This window comes from Microtus pennsylvanicus, chromosome 9 (genome assembly GCF_037038515.1).
Source record: "Microtus pennsylvanicus isolate mMicPen1 chromosome 9, mMicPen1.hap1, whole genome shotgun sequence".
Classification (NCBI taxonomy): domain Eukaryota; kingdom Metazoa; phylum Chordata; class Mammalia; order Rodentia; family Cricetidae; genus Microtus; species Microtus pennsylvanicus.
This window is the reverse complement of record NC_134587.1, coordinates 39202644-39216077: the sequence shown is the minus strand read 5'-3', so window position 1 is coordinate 39216077 and position 13434 is coordinate 39202644. Positions and strand designations below refer to the sequence as shown.

The following is a 13434-nucleotide window of genomic DNA, read 5'->3' as shown; positions in this document are numbered from 1 at the left end:
TCCGATCACTGCTCTAGCTAACCTTCAGAGCTATGGGCAGACACCTCTGCTACCCAGGCCAGACCCCAGGCTGAGCCTGCAGGGTCTTCAGAGCAAATGTTTGCCTGCTCTAAGGTTAAGGTCAGGAACACAGGATTAAATGTCCCTTCTAAACAGAAGTATTGACAGATGGAACCACGGACACTAACCCACTGACCTGTATAGCAGTATTATGTAGATTCCACGTAGCAGTGACTAGAAACACACACCCACACACAGACATGCACACATGCGCACACGGACACATACACACACACTGTTGGATTGCATGTGATCCTGTAAAGGTGCAGACTAAGCTAAGCCGACCTTCTCAAACTGTTCATGGTGGCACCCATGCTCTCTTCCTCTTGGTCCTTTCTGGAGCGTGGTGGCAGTCCCCAGCACCTAGCCTCAAGCCTGCCAGCCTTTGTCATGCTGTAGACTGCACCCCTACCCCACCTCCAGCCCTTCAACTGCCCAGCTGCTCTGGTCCCTTCCACTGGACAGGTAATGGTCAAGTAGCTAAGTCTGGTTGTAGCCTGGACACTGAGGGAAGCTGGCCCACAACTGAGGCTGTAGTCATTCTCTGGCTTCTCGCTCTGGTCACATGAACGGAGTGACCTGAAAGAAGCTGGGGGCAGCCCTCTCCCATTCCCATGGACGGGACAGGGACTGTTTTCATCTATAGGGAGAAGATGCTGTCTCCACTTTCTCCCATGCCAGCTGATAGGACGAGCCCTACCATATTTTCCCATGGGATGTATCTCAAGGGGGATGTTCTGTCCAGGCCCAGGTGTGAGGGAAGCCAAGCAGCAGTGGCTCCGGCTGGCATGCATGCGGAGCGTGAGTACCAAATGAGAAGACCCACACAGCAGCTGCAGCAGAGGGTCAAGTTTAATGGTCACTCTAAGGGATATCGTACATTGTTCAGAGCCCAGTCCTAACTCCCCTTGGTCAGGGACACAGCCAGGTGCCCTCAGACCCCAGGCTCTACAAAAGGGGGGCCTGCCCCCAAGCTCCAACTATGTACAAGAGAGCCCACCCCGCTAGACCCTGGGCAAGACTGTGAAGGGAGTCGCGGGGACTTCACACTTCACCAGCTCCTTAACTTCACAGCCTGGGGGACAGACCCAGGCCCCCACTGCAGTATTGGTGAGGTTCTTGCCTTCCAGGGCCCAGCCCCAGCTGGCCCCCACCAAGCCCCTAAGCCTCTGTGCTGGGATGTGGCTTCCAGATCAAGGCTGGAAAAAGCTGAGCTCAACAGCAGCAGGGGAAATTGGGAGGCAGGAGCTGGGCAACAGGTGGCCACCCAGGCCTCCTCTGAGAAAAGGGAAAGTGAGGCTCCTCCCTCCTACCGCCCAGGCTGCCCCTTGCCAAGATGAGGTCAAAGTAAGCAAGGGGTGACGAGAGGGGTCAAAGCAGACAGATGTGGCCAATATAGACCGGGCCAGGCTAGGCAGCCAGACAGTGCCGGCCCCACAAAGATGGGCCATCCTGGTGCTGGTGATCAAATACGGCAGGGCTGAGGGGCTGGGGGACAGGAGGACCTGAACACACACTGGGCCGGTTGTCTATACTGTAACTAGTAGCAGAGTGCTTAACTAGTTAACTAGTAATGCTGCTTCCCTTCAAATTGTTTCAGGGGGTGTAAAAAAATTGCACTTATTTCTATGAACCCCGTGGAGGGGATTCCCAATGCTGCGGCCTCCAGGCGAGGCATGACAGGACGATGGCCTCAGCGGCCCACTGGTGCAGCGAGGACCAGACCCTACGAGAACCTGAGCAATGTCTGAGGGTCCCTGAAGTAGCTGTGGGCAAGACCAGGGCCACGTGGTGCTAAGGTACAAGAGGTGGCCCAGCCCCAGGTTCCCAGTTCAGAGGAAATGGCCTGGTGGTGCCTGGGCACGACCCATGCTCCTCACAGGACGTCATCAAAGTCCAGCAGTTTGGAGTGCTGGCGGCTCTTCCAGAGGCGGTAAAGCCGGAAGTCAAAGTAGGTCTCAATCATCTGCTTCCCTAGGCAGGAGAGGGAAAAGCCAGGAGGCTCAGGCCTGACCAGGTCCCAGACAGGCCAGACCTACAGCAGCCGTCTACACTCTAGTCAGTCAGCTGGGACAACTCACCTTGGGCAGACAGCTCCAGGGGTGACTCAAAGGTAACCTTGTAAGGAGTCATGAGGGTCCTGAGGTTCTGGAATAGCTTCAAGGAGGGCAAGGTCATGAGTCTGGGGCTAGGGGCAGCAGAACCCACCCTCCTTGCTTAGGACCCTAGGCACGAGAGAGATTTCTGTAGGAGGGCTAAAGCAGGAGGTGGTACCAGGACAAGGAGAAGACCTTGCCCACCTCTCTCACCAGCCTAGAGCCCCTACCTTCTCCCCATTGGGGTTCCCCAGAATGTAGCAGCCCATGATATGGATGACATTCGGCTCTGGGTTGACTTTGCTCATCAGGCGGCTCAACCTCTTCCAGAAGCTGGAGGGAAGGACAGACGGCCTCAGCAGAAGCATGGTGGAGGGTGGGAGTCGGAAGGAATACACCAGGTTCAAGACTTCCCTCCCGCAACCCACGGCCCCCTCCCCTCTCACTGGATCATGTCCTCTTCCTTCTCCACTTTGGCAAAGGTGGCCACCTTGTTCTTGAGCAAATAAAGGTGTCCAGGGCCGCCCTGTAAGAGGTCACGGTCAGGCCTCAGGGGTGCTAGAGCGGCTGCGATGAGACATCCACATACCCAGCCCACAGATGCACAGACACGCCCCCACCACGTGAACACATGCAGTGGGAGCTCGGGCTCGCCACCCCTACCATACTGATCTCTGGTTCTACCTGGCAGAAAATCAGCATCTTCCAGATCTTGGCCCCCTTGTGATAGATGTTCAGCTTCTTCTCTATCTCCTCTGTGGACAGAGGGCTATGAGCACTGCCCCTCCCCATGCAGGGCCACCCTTCCTGCCAGCCACCAGATGAAGTGAGCAAGATACATACCCAGGATGTCCTCAAATGTTGCATGCTCATGGTCCTGAGAACAGACAGGCCACGCATCAGAGCCCTTGCTAGCCCCCCAAGGCACCAATAGCTGGGCCCAGGGTAAGAGGTACACCCAGAATTTGTCTGGATACAGAGGTGGGGAGGACACTCACGTAGAGGATGGGGATGATGGAGGGGTCATCCCTGCGGATGATGGTAGGGATGTACTCTGCTTTTGGCACCTTGGAGGAGATCAGCTGTGGGGGACAGGGAAAGTCCTATGAGGTGCACCCCATAGTCAAGGAGGGGAGAGCCTAGGGATAGCCCCCCTGCTCTGCTGTAACCAAGGGTAGAACCCTCTGAAACTTCCCCCAGAAAGCAGAGTGCTGAGACCCTAAGGACCTTCACAACTAAGGTGGAGCCTAGAGGTTCCCTCCCCAAGCCAAGGATGCAGTGTGGGCATGGTGGGGAGGATCAGAGGACAAGGCTGTACTTCACCCAAATGCCATGCGGGTGCATCCAGGGGCAGGCCTCACCATGACCTTGGGTGGCAAGAAGCCCTCAGTTTCACAGGCCATGGCCTCCAGGCCTTTCTCTGTGTCCCAGTCCAGGTCCTCACAAGCCTCATCCAGGGTGCAGTGTGAGCTCTGCAGGTCACTGCCTAGGAGGCAGGAGGAGTCACCAAGACAGCGACATACTACCCATAAAGCCCAACCATGTCCTGGAGGGTCTTTGGGTAGCTGAGAAGGTTATAGTCACAGGCAAACTGCAAGGCTGGGCCACTGACACCAGTGGGAAGCCGCCCCACAGAGGAAGAGTAGAGACATGTGAAGTTGGGACCCAGCACAAATGTCACCTTTGGCTAAATGTGCCCTAAGAGACAGTGGGTACCACCTTACAGATGCCCCAGTTAGCACTGCTTAGCCATTAGTTAACCCCGCCTACAAGATAGGAGATGCTGGGTACTCCCTCTCATAGACAGGTAAACTGAGGCTCAGGGAGCAAAAGCGCAGAAGCCTAGCAGTACTGCATGGGACCCTTGGCAGGGATATGGGCCTAAGAGAACTTCTCAGGGAAATGGGCCAGCCTGCAACCGGGCACCTACTGTCTCGGGAGTCGTGGGAAGTGTCGGCTTTCATAGGGGTGGGGTCGCTCCAGGACCGGCTGAAGCTCCGTTCGCGCCGCTCAGCGAACGCTGTAGTGAGAGCAAAACCCCCATTAGCCAGAGGGGGCAAGAACAGAGCAGACTCAGGCCCCAGACTGGGGGCTGAGGAGAGGCAGACACTGACAAGGATGGGGCCTGAGGTCACAGATAGAGGACAGAGACCAACGGTAAGTTTCCAGTATTGTGCTCCTAATTAGGACACTAGGAGTAGAGTCTGAACTGGAGGACATTAGGGTGGAGACAAAAGGCACACTGTGGACTATCGACTGCGCTTAGGGTGGAGCCTGGGCTAGGCAGAGCACTGGGTTAGGATACTGGTCAAGTAGGGCCTGGGTGAGACGGAACGCTGTTGGGGAAGCAAGACAGAACACCGAGACATGGCTGGACAGGAGCAGAACACCGGGAAAATGGGAAGCCCGAAGGGAAGGCAGAACACGGCAAACGGGTGGTGCCGGTAGGTGTGTGGGGCTAGAACAGACCGAGGGAGGTGGACTGCCAACATGCAAAGCCCCAGCTTGCCACAAAGCCCCAGCCTGCCAAGCACAGCACTGCCCACTTCCCCAGTACCCATCTTACTCTGGGCCTTCACCCGCCGACTGCCAACCATGCGCAGGTGTTTGCGGAAGTTCCTGAAGGAGAAACCACGGGGTGATGAGGGTCCATAGAGGGGTGGCTCCTGCCCACCTAGTCCCTGACCACGCTGAGGCTGGACACAGAACAGTCTCCCCGAGGCTTATATAGAAGCCCTGCCTCCTCGTGAGATCCTTCCAGAACTCCAGACCACAGGCATGAGTATCTCTCTTGCCAGTTTTGTTTTTTGCTAAGGCTTCTCACGGTCATCTCCACTGTTGCAGAGACACCCTAATATCCTCTACCTGAACCCACACCCACAAGTTGGTCTGGGGGTTTCAAATTGTCCCTTCCCTACTAGGGAGACAGGTGCTCTCTTCCCGCAAATTTTGTGCCCTGCCAAGACCCCATGTTTGAAACAGACAGACAGTTTCCCAGGCACACCTCTGAGGGTGGTGGGAGTTGGAGAGGGTGGGTTGTGCCATTGGATGAACAGCTCTGGGCTTCAGGGCTAGACAGACATGGACGGGCCAGTTGGCTGCGGTATGACTATCATGTACCCTCAAGTATATCTAGGTCCAGGGGCTGAAATGGCCTCTCCTGCCTGCCACGTCCCCAGAGCAGGGCCAGGCCAGTGGTCGCCACCACCCTTCCCCCATCAGGTCTTCCAGGGCCAGGAGGGCCCTGGCCAGGCCAGTGCAGACCAGAGACAGACCCTGGTGGCGAGTGGCTGGCAGGCCCTACCTCTGGATTACAGACGCGGAATCATTCTCCCGTTTCCGACGCTTCCTCTCCGCGTAGCCCCTGAATACCCTGAGAAACCGCCGCAAGTCAGCACTGCCCTTGGCTGAAGGCAGGAGGGACACAGACGTGGAGACAGAGGTGCAAGCACAGGGCCCAGGGGGCATCCGAGGCCCAGCTCCCAGCAGGCCCTGCCGAGGCCTAAATGTCCACAGGAAGCTGGACTAATGGGAACTCAGTACTATCACTGCCCAGGCCCAGGGTCCCTGACCTGCAGACATCTATCCAAGGGTGGGAGGGTCCCCCAGGACAAAGGCTGTGCCCCTAAGTGCACAATGCATGACATACTTACGAGATGCTGAAGTCACGGGGTGAAGGAGCGGCAAGAGAAAGAAGACAAAATGAGTGTGGGTCTCTGGCTCCCTTCAGCCCCCCAGGTCCCCTGAAGGTGGTTTCCTGATGTCTACTGGACTCAAGGCCAGCTGTCAAAGGGCACCAGAGACTGAGTCACTGGCCCATAGCACCAGGTGCTGGGTTCTGGCCAGGCAAGGATGGGGTTTGGCTTTACAGAAGCTTGCCTGTGCCCTGGCCACTTTGCCATAGCAACTGAAGGTAGGGTAGGACCGCTTTGGTGTGGGAACCTTGCTTCTAAGGCATATCTTTGGGAGGACAATTTAGACACATGTCAGATAAAGAGGAAGAGACCTCCAAGAGGTAACTGTCACCTGTCACATGAAGCAGAATGAGGTTGGAGTATGGGGTATACATGAGGACCAGACCTCCCCACCCCCAAACCACTTAGTGCTGGTGTTCAGCTGTAACTCTGTCTGGGTCAGGTCCCCTAGCAAAAATGAAGATAAAAGGCCATGAGGAAGTAGGTAGGCTGAGCGCAGGGGATGACCCGATGGGATGTTAGTAAGAAAAGAAGCAGAAAACAGTGAAAGTATGGTCAGAGGGAGCAGGATATGGTCAGAGGGAACCTGCTGGGACTCAGAGCCCCAGCTTGGTCCATCAGCACAGTGTGGCATATGCAGCTGCTCACAAGTAGACCCCAGCTGGGCCGGGGGCCGGGAGAGAATTGTCACTATCTCCTAAGCCCTAGACTCTTGCAGTGGACAGTGGACTCACGCTTGCATAGTTGTGGTTGCCGTCTGGAAGCTGAAAAGATTTTCCTTGGGGAACCAGGTACGGATGGGGACATCATCTAGAAGAGAGAGGAGGTTATGGCTAACAAGGACAGGTGTCCCGAAGCCTGATCCCTCCCTATTGGGAGGAGACTCTGGGCCAGTTGGGTCAGCAACAGTAGCAGAGTCAAGGCTATAGGACAGAGTCCTCTCAAGGAAAGCAAAAGCCGGCTTGGGATAGGGGTCTGAGATGTAACTCCTCTTTTTCTTTTGAGAGAGAGAGAGAAGGGAGAGGGAGGGAGGAGAGGCTAGAGGTGTCAATCCTGCTGGAGTTAGAATTACAGATGGTTGTGAGTGGTCTAATGTGAGTGATAGGAACCAAACCCAGGTTCTATGCAGGAGCAGTTAGTGTTCTTAACCACTGAGCCATCTCTCTGCCCCTGGCTTGAGGCTTTCTCTGTTAAATTTCCCATTAGCTGTTAGGAGAGTGAGGAGTCTCCTCAAACACGGGCATCACCTTTTTGTCTCCCCTGGACATAAGGTAGTCCTTCTCAGCTACTACCTGGTGAGACCGTCTCCTCCTCTTACTAAACTAGAGGTCCTGAGAGTGGAGACTACCCTGCTGAGGGCTGTCCACTTCCCAGGGTTCCCTAGAGTTATCCTCTGAAGTCTAGGCTTGAGGCTGCTGGAATGTTCTAAGGGGACAGTCATGCTTTGTGGGGAACGGTAGAACACAGCATGCCCTCCCTCCAGTTTACCAATACTAATCTCAGGGCTCCAATAACTTCCCCTCCCTTGCAGTTTCTGAAGACAGGCTTATCTTCCATTAAGCCTTGTTCTTTTCCTCTTCAGGAACCTCCCAGGCCCCCTCCTCCAGGAAGTATTATTAGAGTATAAACTCTAATAAATTTGCTTGGGGCTGGGCGGTGGTGGCGCACGCCTGTAATCCCAGCACTCGGGAGGCAGAGGCAGGCGGATCTCTGTGAGTTCGAGACCAGCCTGGTCTACAAAGGGAGTTCCAGGACAGGCTCCAAAGCTACAGAGAAACCCTGTCTCGAAAAACCAAAAAAAAAAAAAAAAATAAATAAATAAATAAATTTGCTTGGGATCTGAGGGAGGCCACAACTCATAGGATTTGGGAAGGAGGGTGAGCCCAACGTGAAGAGATTCCATCCTTCACACCAGCTCGGCAGTGTCTGCTGCTGCTAAAGGCCAGCAGGCTTCCCCCACACTTGCCCAGGTCCAGATAAGGCCTCTCACCAGACACTCGGTCAACGCTATACATCCTCTCCAGCTTCTTGTTGCGGCCAGAAGCCTCAGGTAGAGGTGGCTGTTCCAGCCCAAAGGCCCGAGGGGAGGGACCAGGGACCAGCTGGGCACATCCTGGGCATTCTTTGGAGCCCTGGCGGCTGCCGGCCCAGCTTTGGCAGGGCCTGTTGATGTCTTCCCGGCTGCTGCCTGGGCTGGCACGCAGGGGCTGGCTATGATGGTGAGGGTGCCGCTCCCGCTGCCTCCTCCCCTTTACCACTGCTAGCTCTATGGCTTCAGCTCCAGAGCTGGGCAGCAGGGCTGGCTCTCTAGAGATGGTGTACACGCGGGGCTGGGGGCCCTCTGTAGCCGGCTTCCCGCTGACCACCTCATCAGAGATGCTGCCCTCATAGCGGCCATTGGAGACGAGGGAGAGGCGGCGCTTGTTCTGGGGGGCAGGCTGCATCTCTGGGGACCCGTCGTGGCCGGAGTAGGCGTCAGCCAGCAGGTGGTCTAAGGGAAAGGCACCAGTGAGCCTTCAGCCTGCTGGTCTACCCTCCCAGCCTCCGCGGGCACACAGAGGGCAACAAACACTAAGCTTGATGAGGGAGTTCTGGGTGCTAGAGAAGGTTCTGCTAGGTGTCCCTGTTTCTCTTATTTGGGCCTGAAGCCCTTGTGTGAGTGTGGACTGGGGTGACAGACAGGCCTTACTACCTGTGCACCATCATCAGGGGTAAGAACAGACAGGCCAGTCCACCAACCCCCCCCCCCCACGAGCCTACAGATACACCCATCTGCCTGATGCCAACTTCTCCCCTCCCCCCTCCCGACCAGCTGGCCCCCGAGACAGTGGTGCCAGCCCTGGGGGTGCCAAGAGGCCTGTTGCCATGCCAACAACCCAGGCTGGGAGGGCGCCATGGAGATGGGTGATTGGAGCTTCTCCTGGGGTTCTGGGCTCTGGAGGGCAGGGGATGTGAGGATGAGAAGCAAGCGAGGCGTCTAGGTTGGCTCACACTCACACTCTGCTGGCCCTGGCCCTGGCCCGGGACAGAGGACTCACCCTGCACAGCCCTTTTGTTTCCTGGGCCCCTACCTGCACCGTTGCGGTTCTCAGGGTGACTCTGGGACAGGTACTCTCCAAACGCTCGAGCTGCTCTGCAGGGTAGGCAGAGGGAACACAATCAGTGCACGCTGGCCACCGGCCTTCGACAACGGCAAGACCCTCCCCACCAGACCTCCCCCCACCCTAGCCCTCCACACCAACATGAGAAGAGGTGGGCTCTTTTCCACCCACCACAGAGAACCAGGACATCCTGGCCACGGACCTCCGACCGCTCTCTGTCCGATCTGTCCAGCCTGTGGGCGTCAGGTTGTAAGGCCCGAGGCCCACTCTAGTAGGAACTGGAAAGCTGCAGGGGGCCGGGGCAGCAGCACACAGCACAGCGGAAGCCGGCAGCGGCTACCTGACCTCCGGTCAGCCCGCCGCACTCACCTTACTTTGGCCGCTACCGAGGACATGGCCTCGCTCCTCAGCGCCCTCCTCCTGGAGGCGGCGGCACCCATGGTCACGGTGCCCGCGCATCCCCCGGGCTTCAGAGCGCGCCCCGCGCCCGCCGCCTCTGCCGGGGGAGCCGTACAGCGCCTGAGGTCGCGCTAGGTCTCGGCCTCAGGGTCAGGGTCACACTCAGGCCCGGGCCCCGCATGGCCGCACCCAGCGCCCTGCAAGTCCAGCCACTGTAGGAGAGAGCGGCTGGACCGGGGGCGGTGCTCCGCCTCCTGACTGACGCTAGGCATGGCACCACCCCCATGATGACAGATACGGGCGTGGCTAAAAGGCGGCTCCTCCCGCGGGCTTTCTTCCTGGGGCGACCCTCCCTGGACTAACGGGTCGGGCCCATGTATGCCTAGAGGTGAGGAACACTTAAGAAAGCCGAAAGCCGAGAGCTCACCTTGTTTTAAGGGAAACCTTAGCTCCATCCAAACCCGGAGCATCCTGCCTGCCCAGCCTACAGTTGCTGCCTGGAGGTTGCAGGACCACCCTGTTGGGACCTTCCTCAGGCCCACTTAGCTCTTTACCATAGCAGCCTTCACACCGGAGTGAAATACCACACAATCAGACCGACCTTTATTAATACACCAATCCCACGCTCCCATGCCTCACAGAGGCTTCAGAGCCCCTCAGTATTGCTTGCTGTGGGAATACAAGGCGAGCCCACAAAGAGGAGAGGCCCATGACTCCTCTAACACAGCGTATGTCCACAGAAGAAACCAGATGGATACACCACCCAGCTTGATCTTGTCAGGCAACTGAAGCAGCCTCCAAGGAGTGGGTGCAGCCTCAGCCTAGTGGGCAGACCCAGGGGAGGCCTGTGCTGTTCTGTGTTAGTCCAGGCAGGAAAGGCATTAGAGTTTTGGCCCCTGCTCATCTTGACCAGGGAGCCAACAGCAGGAATCCTGAGGCTGTTCTGGGGAAGTCAGGCCTGAGGGCACTTGCCATAGTGAAGACTCATCCTCCTGCAAGCAAATTATACATGGTCAAGATATGTCAAGTAGGGGCTGACAGGTCCCAGGCTGCATCATCTGGAGTGGGAAGGAGTGTCCAGCCCAGAATCAGAGACTGAGGGCAGGCCCAGTCTGGGGACCTCAGAGTGGGCCCAACTGAGGCTCACTGGCAGAACAGGGCCCAGCACCTCACCGAGTCAGAGTCCGACTCAATCCCAGTGCTCTGGAAGTCAGCATATGTCTCCTTGGAGATGTCTGGCAGCTCCTCCTCAAACTCTGTCTGATAGTCAGACTCATCTGGAGCAGAAGAAAGGGCTACACTGGTCCCCTCCCCAAGGACAGTGGCTGTGTCCAGCACCACTAAAGCTAAGGCAGAACACGGCCGTAGACCCACTGTCCCTAATTCCACGGTAACACAAACACAGTCCGCTGCCAGACCCAGCGACACAGCGCACTTTCCTCTGTGCACCTCACCCACCAGCTGTCCCGTTTGTCTTTCACAAAACCACGGAGGAAGCTGGTCCTCCTTACCTACCAAGCATGCCCGGGGGCCCGGTCAGGACTGGATAAGGAGTGGCCAGCACAAACTCACCTCAGTGGCTGGGCTCCCACCCTGAGAAGCCCCCAGGGCACCTCTCAAGTTCCTTTTTAAGATGGAACATGCAGCAGGGAATGCAGCAGAACATGTTCTGTTGCAAAACGGAGGTGAGGTGGGGATGGTGGTTGATGACCCCACTGCAGGGCAGTGGTCAGAGCAGTGGCTGTTGGACCTGGCCCCCAGGCTCCCCTGAAGGTCCGTAGTGTGGTTAGGATGCTATGTGGAGTGATGAGGGAGAAGCCTGAGTGGTCAAGGGGACAATCTCATTGCTATGGGAACTCTTGGGCGGACAGATGGTCTTGAGGTCTCAACAAAGGGGAGCAGCAGTGGTTAAGCTTCTTGGTCAGCACAGTTCAAGTGCCAGTGACTTCAAGAGCAAGAGTGAGGGTCCAGAGTAGCCTGTCCCTACCTTTGTGACTCAGGTCTACTTTCTGGACATCTAACTCACCATCCACTGCAGTCACCTTGGCCGGCTCAATCCGTGACACAATCTCAGCGAGGTCGGTGAAGGAGGCACTGGGGCAGGTGAGCACCTGGAAGGAGGCAGAAGGCAGCACGGGGACTCAAGACTACACAGACAGAGTGGACGCCGAGGATGCTGCCAGTGCCCTGGACTCCCACCTGGCTAGACCCTCCATCCTGCTTCTCACCCCACAGTCCTTCCTCTTGCTTGTCCCCTGATGGTCCTGCAGCATCTTCTCCAGTACGCCACTCCGAACCCAGATGTCGAACACCGTCCGCCCATGTTGATACCCGACTTCCTGTGTACATAGGAGGCCCCAACAGGAACTTGAGGGAGCCCCTTCTTGCGCTTTTAGAAAAGAGGCTGAACTGACCCCCAGTCCCTCGTCCTTAGCTGCTGACACTCACACAGATCTCGTCAAACTTGCCGAAGTCCAGGGTGCGGTAGTTGTCGATGGGAGGCCTCAGATACTCGCAGTAGTCACTGTTCTTCACCATCTCCAGCTGCCGGACGCAGCACACATAGGCCAGGCGTGTCTGAATCTCTGCCATGTTCAACACCTGCCAAGAATGTTTGAGTCTCCTACCCTGGCCCTCCCTCCGAACCCAGACACATGATGGGCTCTGAGCCAAAGTCCTGAAGATGTGACCTAGTGAGCCCTCGTCCTCCACAGTTGGTCCCAGGGTCTGGGAAGTAGTACAAACAAGTGTCCCAGCTGGGCTGGGTTCTGAGCTTGGGAAGTGCTTCTACATCCCTATGGCCAGGGATGGCACAGGGAGGATGAGAACACAAGCCCCAGAGAGGCTATCTAGTCTATCCGGTACCTTGACTTTTGTGGCTAAGGGGTTCCAGCGTTTCCAAAGTAGCCACCATCCAGACAAGGCATCACCATAGTTGGTGAGGTCCATCTCATCCCGGCTGCCAACATCAATGGCAATCACAACCTTTGCCCCCATGGATCTCGCTACATCCGCTATGGAGAAAAAGGTAGCCTGGTCACCATCCAGGTGAAAGATGCAAAACTTTAACGGGGTAACACTCCTGGAGGAATGGGAAGAACAAATGGGAGGCAGACCCTGCTTTACTAAGCACTAAGAAGTCCACCTGGGGACCATGTGGTCCCTCTTTAGTATTCTTCCTGGGCCTAGCAGGGGATCAAATGTCCCAGCTTGTGTGTAGCCATGTGCACAGAACTCTGTTCTGAGCCCTTCTGAGTATGTAGCCAACAGGTAGCAGGTACGGCCTCACACACAGTACACCCAACACCTGCAGACTGTTAGCTTCCAACTGTGGGCACAGATGGAAATCAATTGCTCCTGGTTTGTCTCCTTGGCCTTTGTTCTGTTGCTGCTGTGCTAACAGGCAGAGCCATATGCTGGGAGCATGCTGTGCGCATGTGCAAGCATGGGCACATGCGCATGAGTTCTCTATGAGCTGATGCCAGCCTGACATTTTCTCTTGGCATACTCCAAGGAAAACGTGTACCACCCCAGCCTTCCTGGTGTGGAGGCGGTTATGGCAGGCAGCCACGGGGCAGAATGACCAAAGAGCTACGTACCAGCATGGGGGGCACTCCCCCACCCTCAGCAGTACCTGGGAGGTTGTTGATGTAACCCCCATCCATCAGCAGGTGTCCATCCTTGGGGTCGCAGAGAGGGGGCATGTAGCCCGACAAGGACATGCTTGCACGGACATACCTCCACAGGGAGCCTGGAGCAGCAAGAAGGTCTGGTGGGAAAGGCGCTAGAGAAGACCCGTTCTCTGCCCTCTGTGTTCCCTGTCTCAGAGCTGTATCTCTGTCGTCTAAAAGCCCACAGATCCAACCTCCGGGGAGAACACTAAGCTTGATAGACCACCACCAGACCTCTCATCCCCAAAGGGCTTTGTCTTGAAAAGAGATGGCATTGAAGTATTCCTCTATAGTCCCCAAATATCCCACTTTGCCCAACTGAAGAATTCTGTGCCTGAGCACATCCCTAATTCTGTTCCTTTCCCAGAGGCCCTTTTACTCACCTGAGACCCTCGCCCTTGCCTCACTTCAC

General features: G+C 56.6%; 2 protein-coding genes across 6 annotated transcripts in view; both read right to left on the bottom strand.

The window, feature by feature from the left end:
- Positions 1 to 894: 894 nt before the first annotated feature.
- Positions 895 to 9614, bottom strand: Nsmf (NMDA receptor synaptonuclear signaling and neuronal migration factor). Of its 2 annotated transcripts, XM_075985352.1 has the most exons (15): positions 9322 to 9614; positions 8923 to 8984; positions 7842 to 8342; positions 6586 to 6661; positions 5461 to 5529; positions 4723 to 4775; positions 4087 to 4176; positions 3518 to 3642; positions 3155 to 3238; positions 3000 to 3033; positions 2841 to 2911; positions 2603 to 2682; positions 2387 to 2489; positions 2142 to 2217; positions 895 to 2034 (listed from the first exon to the last, which is right to left on the bottom strand). In XM_075985352.1, the coding sequence occupies exons 1-15, from the start codon at positions 9390 to 9392 to the stop codon at positions 1937 to 1939; spliced, it is 1593 nt and encodes a 530-aa protein (XP_075841467.1). In that variant the 5' UTR covers positions 9393 to 9614; the 3' UTR covers positions 895 to 1936. The 2 variants fall into 2 exon arrangements, with proteins under 2 accessions (XP_075841467.1, XP_075841468.1); XM_075985353.1 differs by lacking the exon at positions 4087 to 4176.
- Positions 9615 to 9927: 313 nt separating this feature from the next.
- Pnpla7 (patatin like domain 7, lysophospholipase) overlaps positions 9928 to 13434 on the bottom strand; it is a 71306-nt gene continuing 67799 nt past the window's right edge. For 3 of the 4 annotated variants that reach the window (XM_075985348.1, XM_075985350.1, XM_075985349.1), the window contains 7 exons: positions 12986 to 13102; positions 12217 to 12365; positions 11800 to 11952; positions 11580 to 11690; positions 11378 to 11462; positions 10525 to 10628; positions 9928 to 10343 (listed from right to left, as the gene is read on the bottom strand). In XM_075985348.1, the coding sequence (XP_075841463.1) occupies positions 10233 to 10343; positions 10525 to 10628; positions 11378 to 11462; positions 11580 to 11690; positions 11800 to 11952; positions 12217 to 12365; positions 12986 to 13102 (830 nt within the window). In that variant the 3' untranslated portion in view covers positions 9928 to 10232. Of the gene's footprint in view, positions 10344 to 10524; positions 10629 to 11377; positions 11463 to 11579; positions 11719 to 11799; positions 11953 to 12216; positions 12366 to 12985; positions 13103 to 13434 lie in introns of those variants that run through there. The other variant, XM_075985351.1, reaches the window with a different exon arrangement.

Coding starts and splice junctions, on each gene's coding strand:
- Nsmf (XM_075985352.1), bottom strand. CDS start 9,392: ATGGGTGCCGCCGCCTCCAGGAGGAGGGCGCTGAGGAGCGAGGCCATG. Junction 8,343..8,922: donor TGAGAACCGCAACGGTGCAG/GTAGGGGCCCAG, acceptor CCTTTCCCTTAG/ACCACCTGCTGGCTGACGCC. Junction 2,683..2,840: donor AGATGCTGATTTTCTGCCAG/GTAGAACCAGAG, acceptor GACCTCTTACAG/GGCGGCCCTGGACACCTTTA.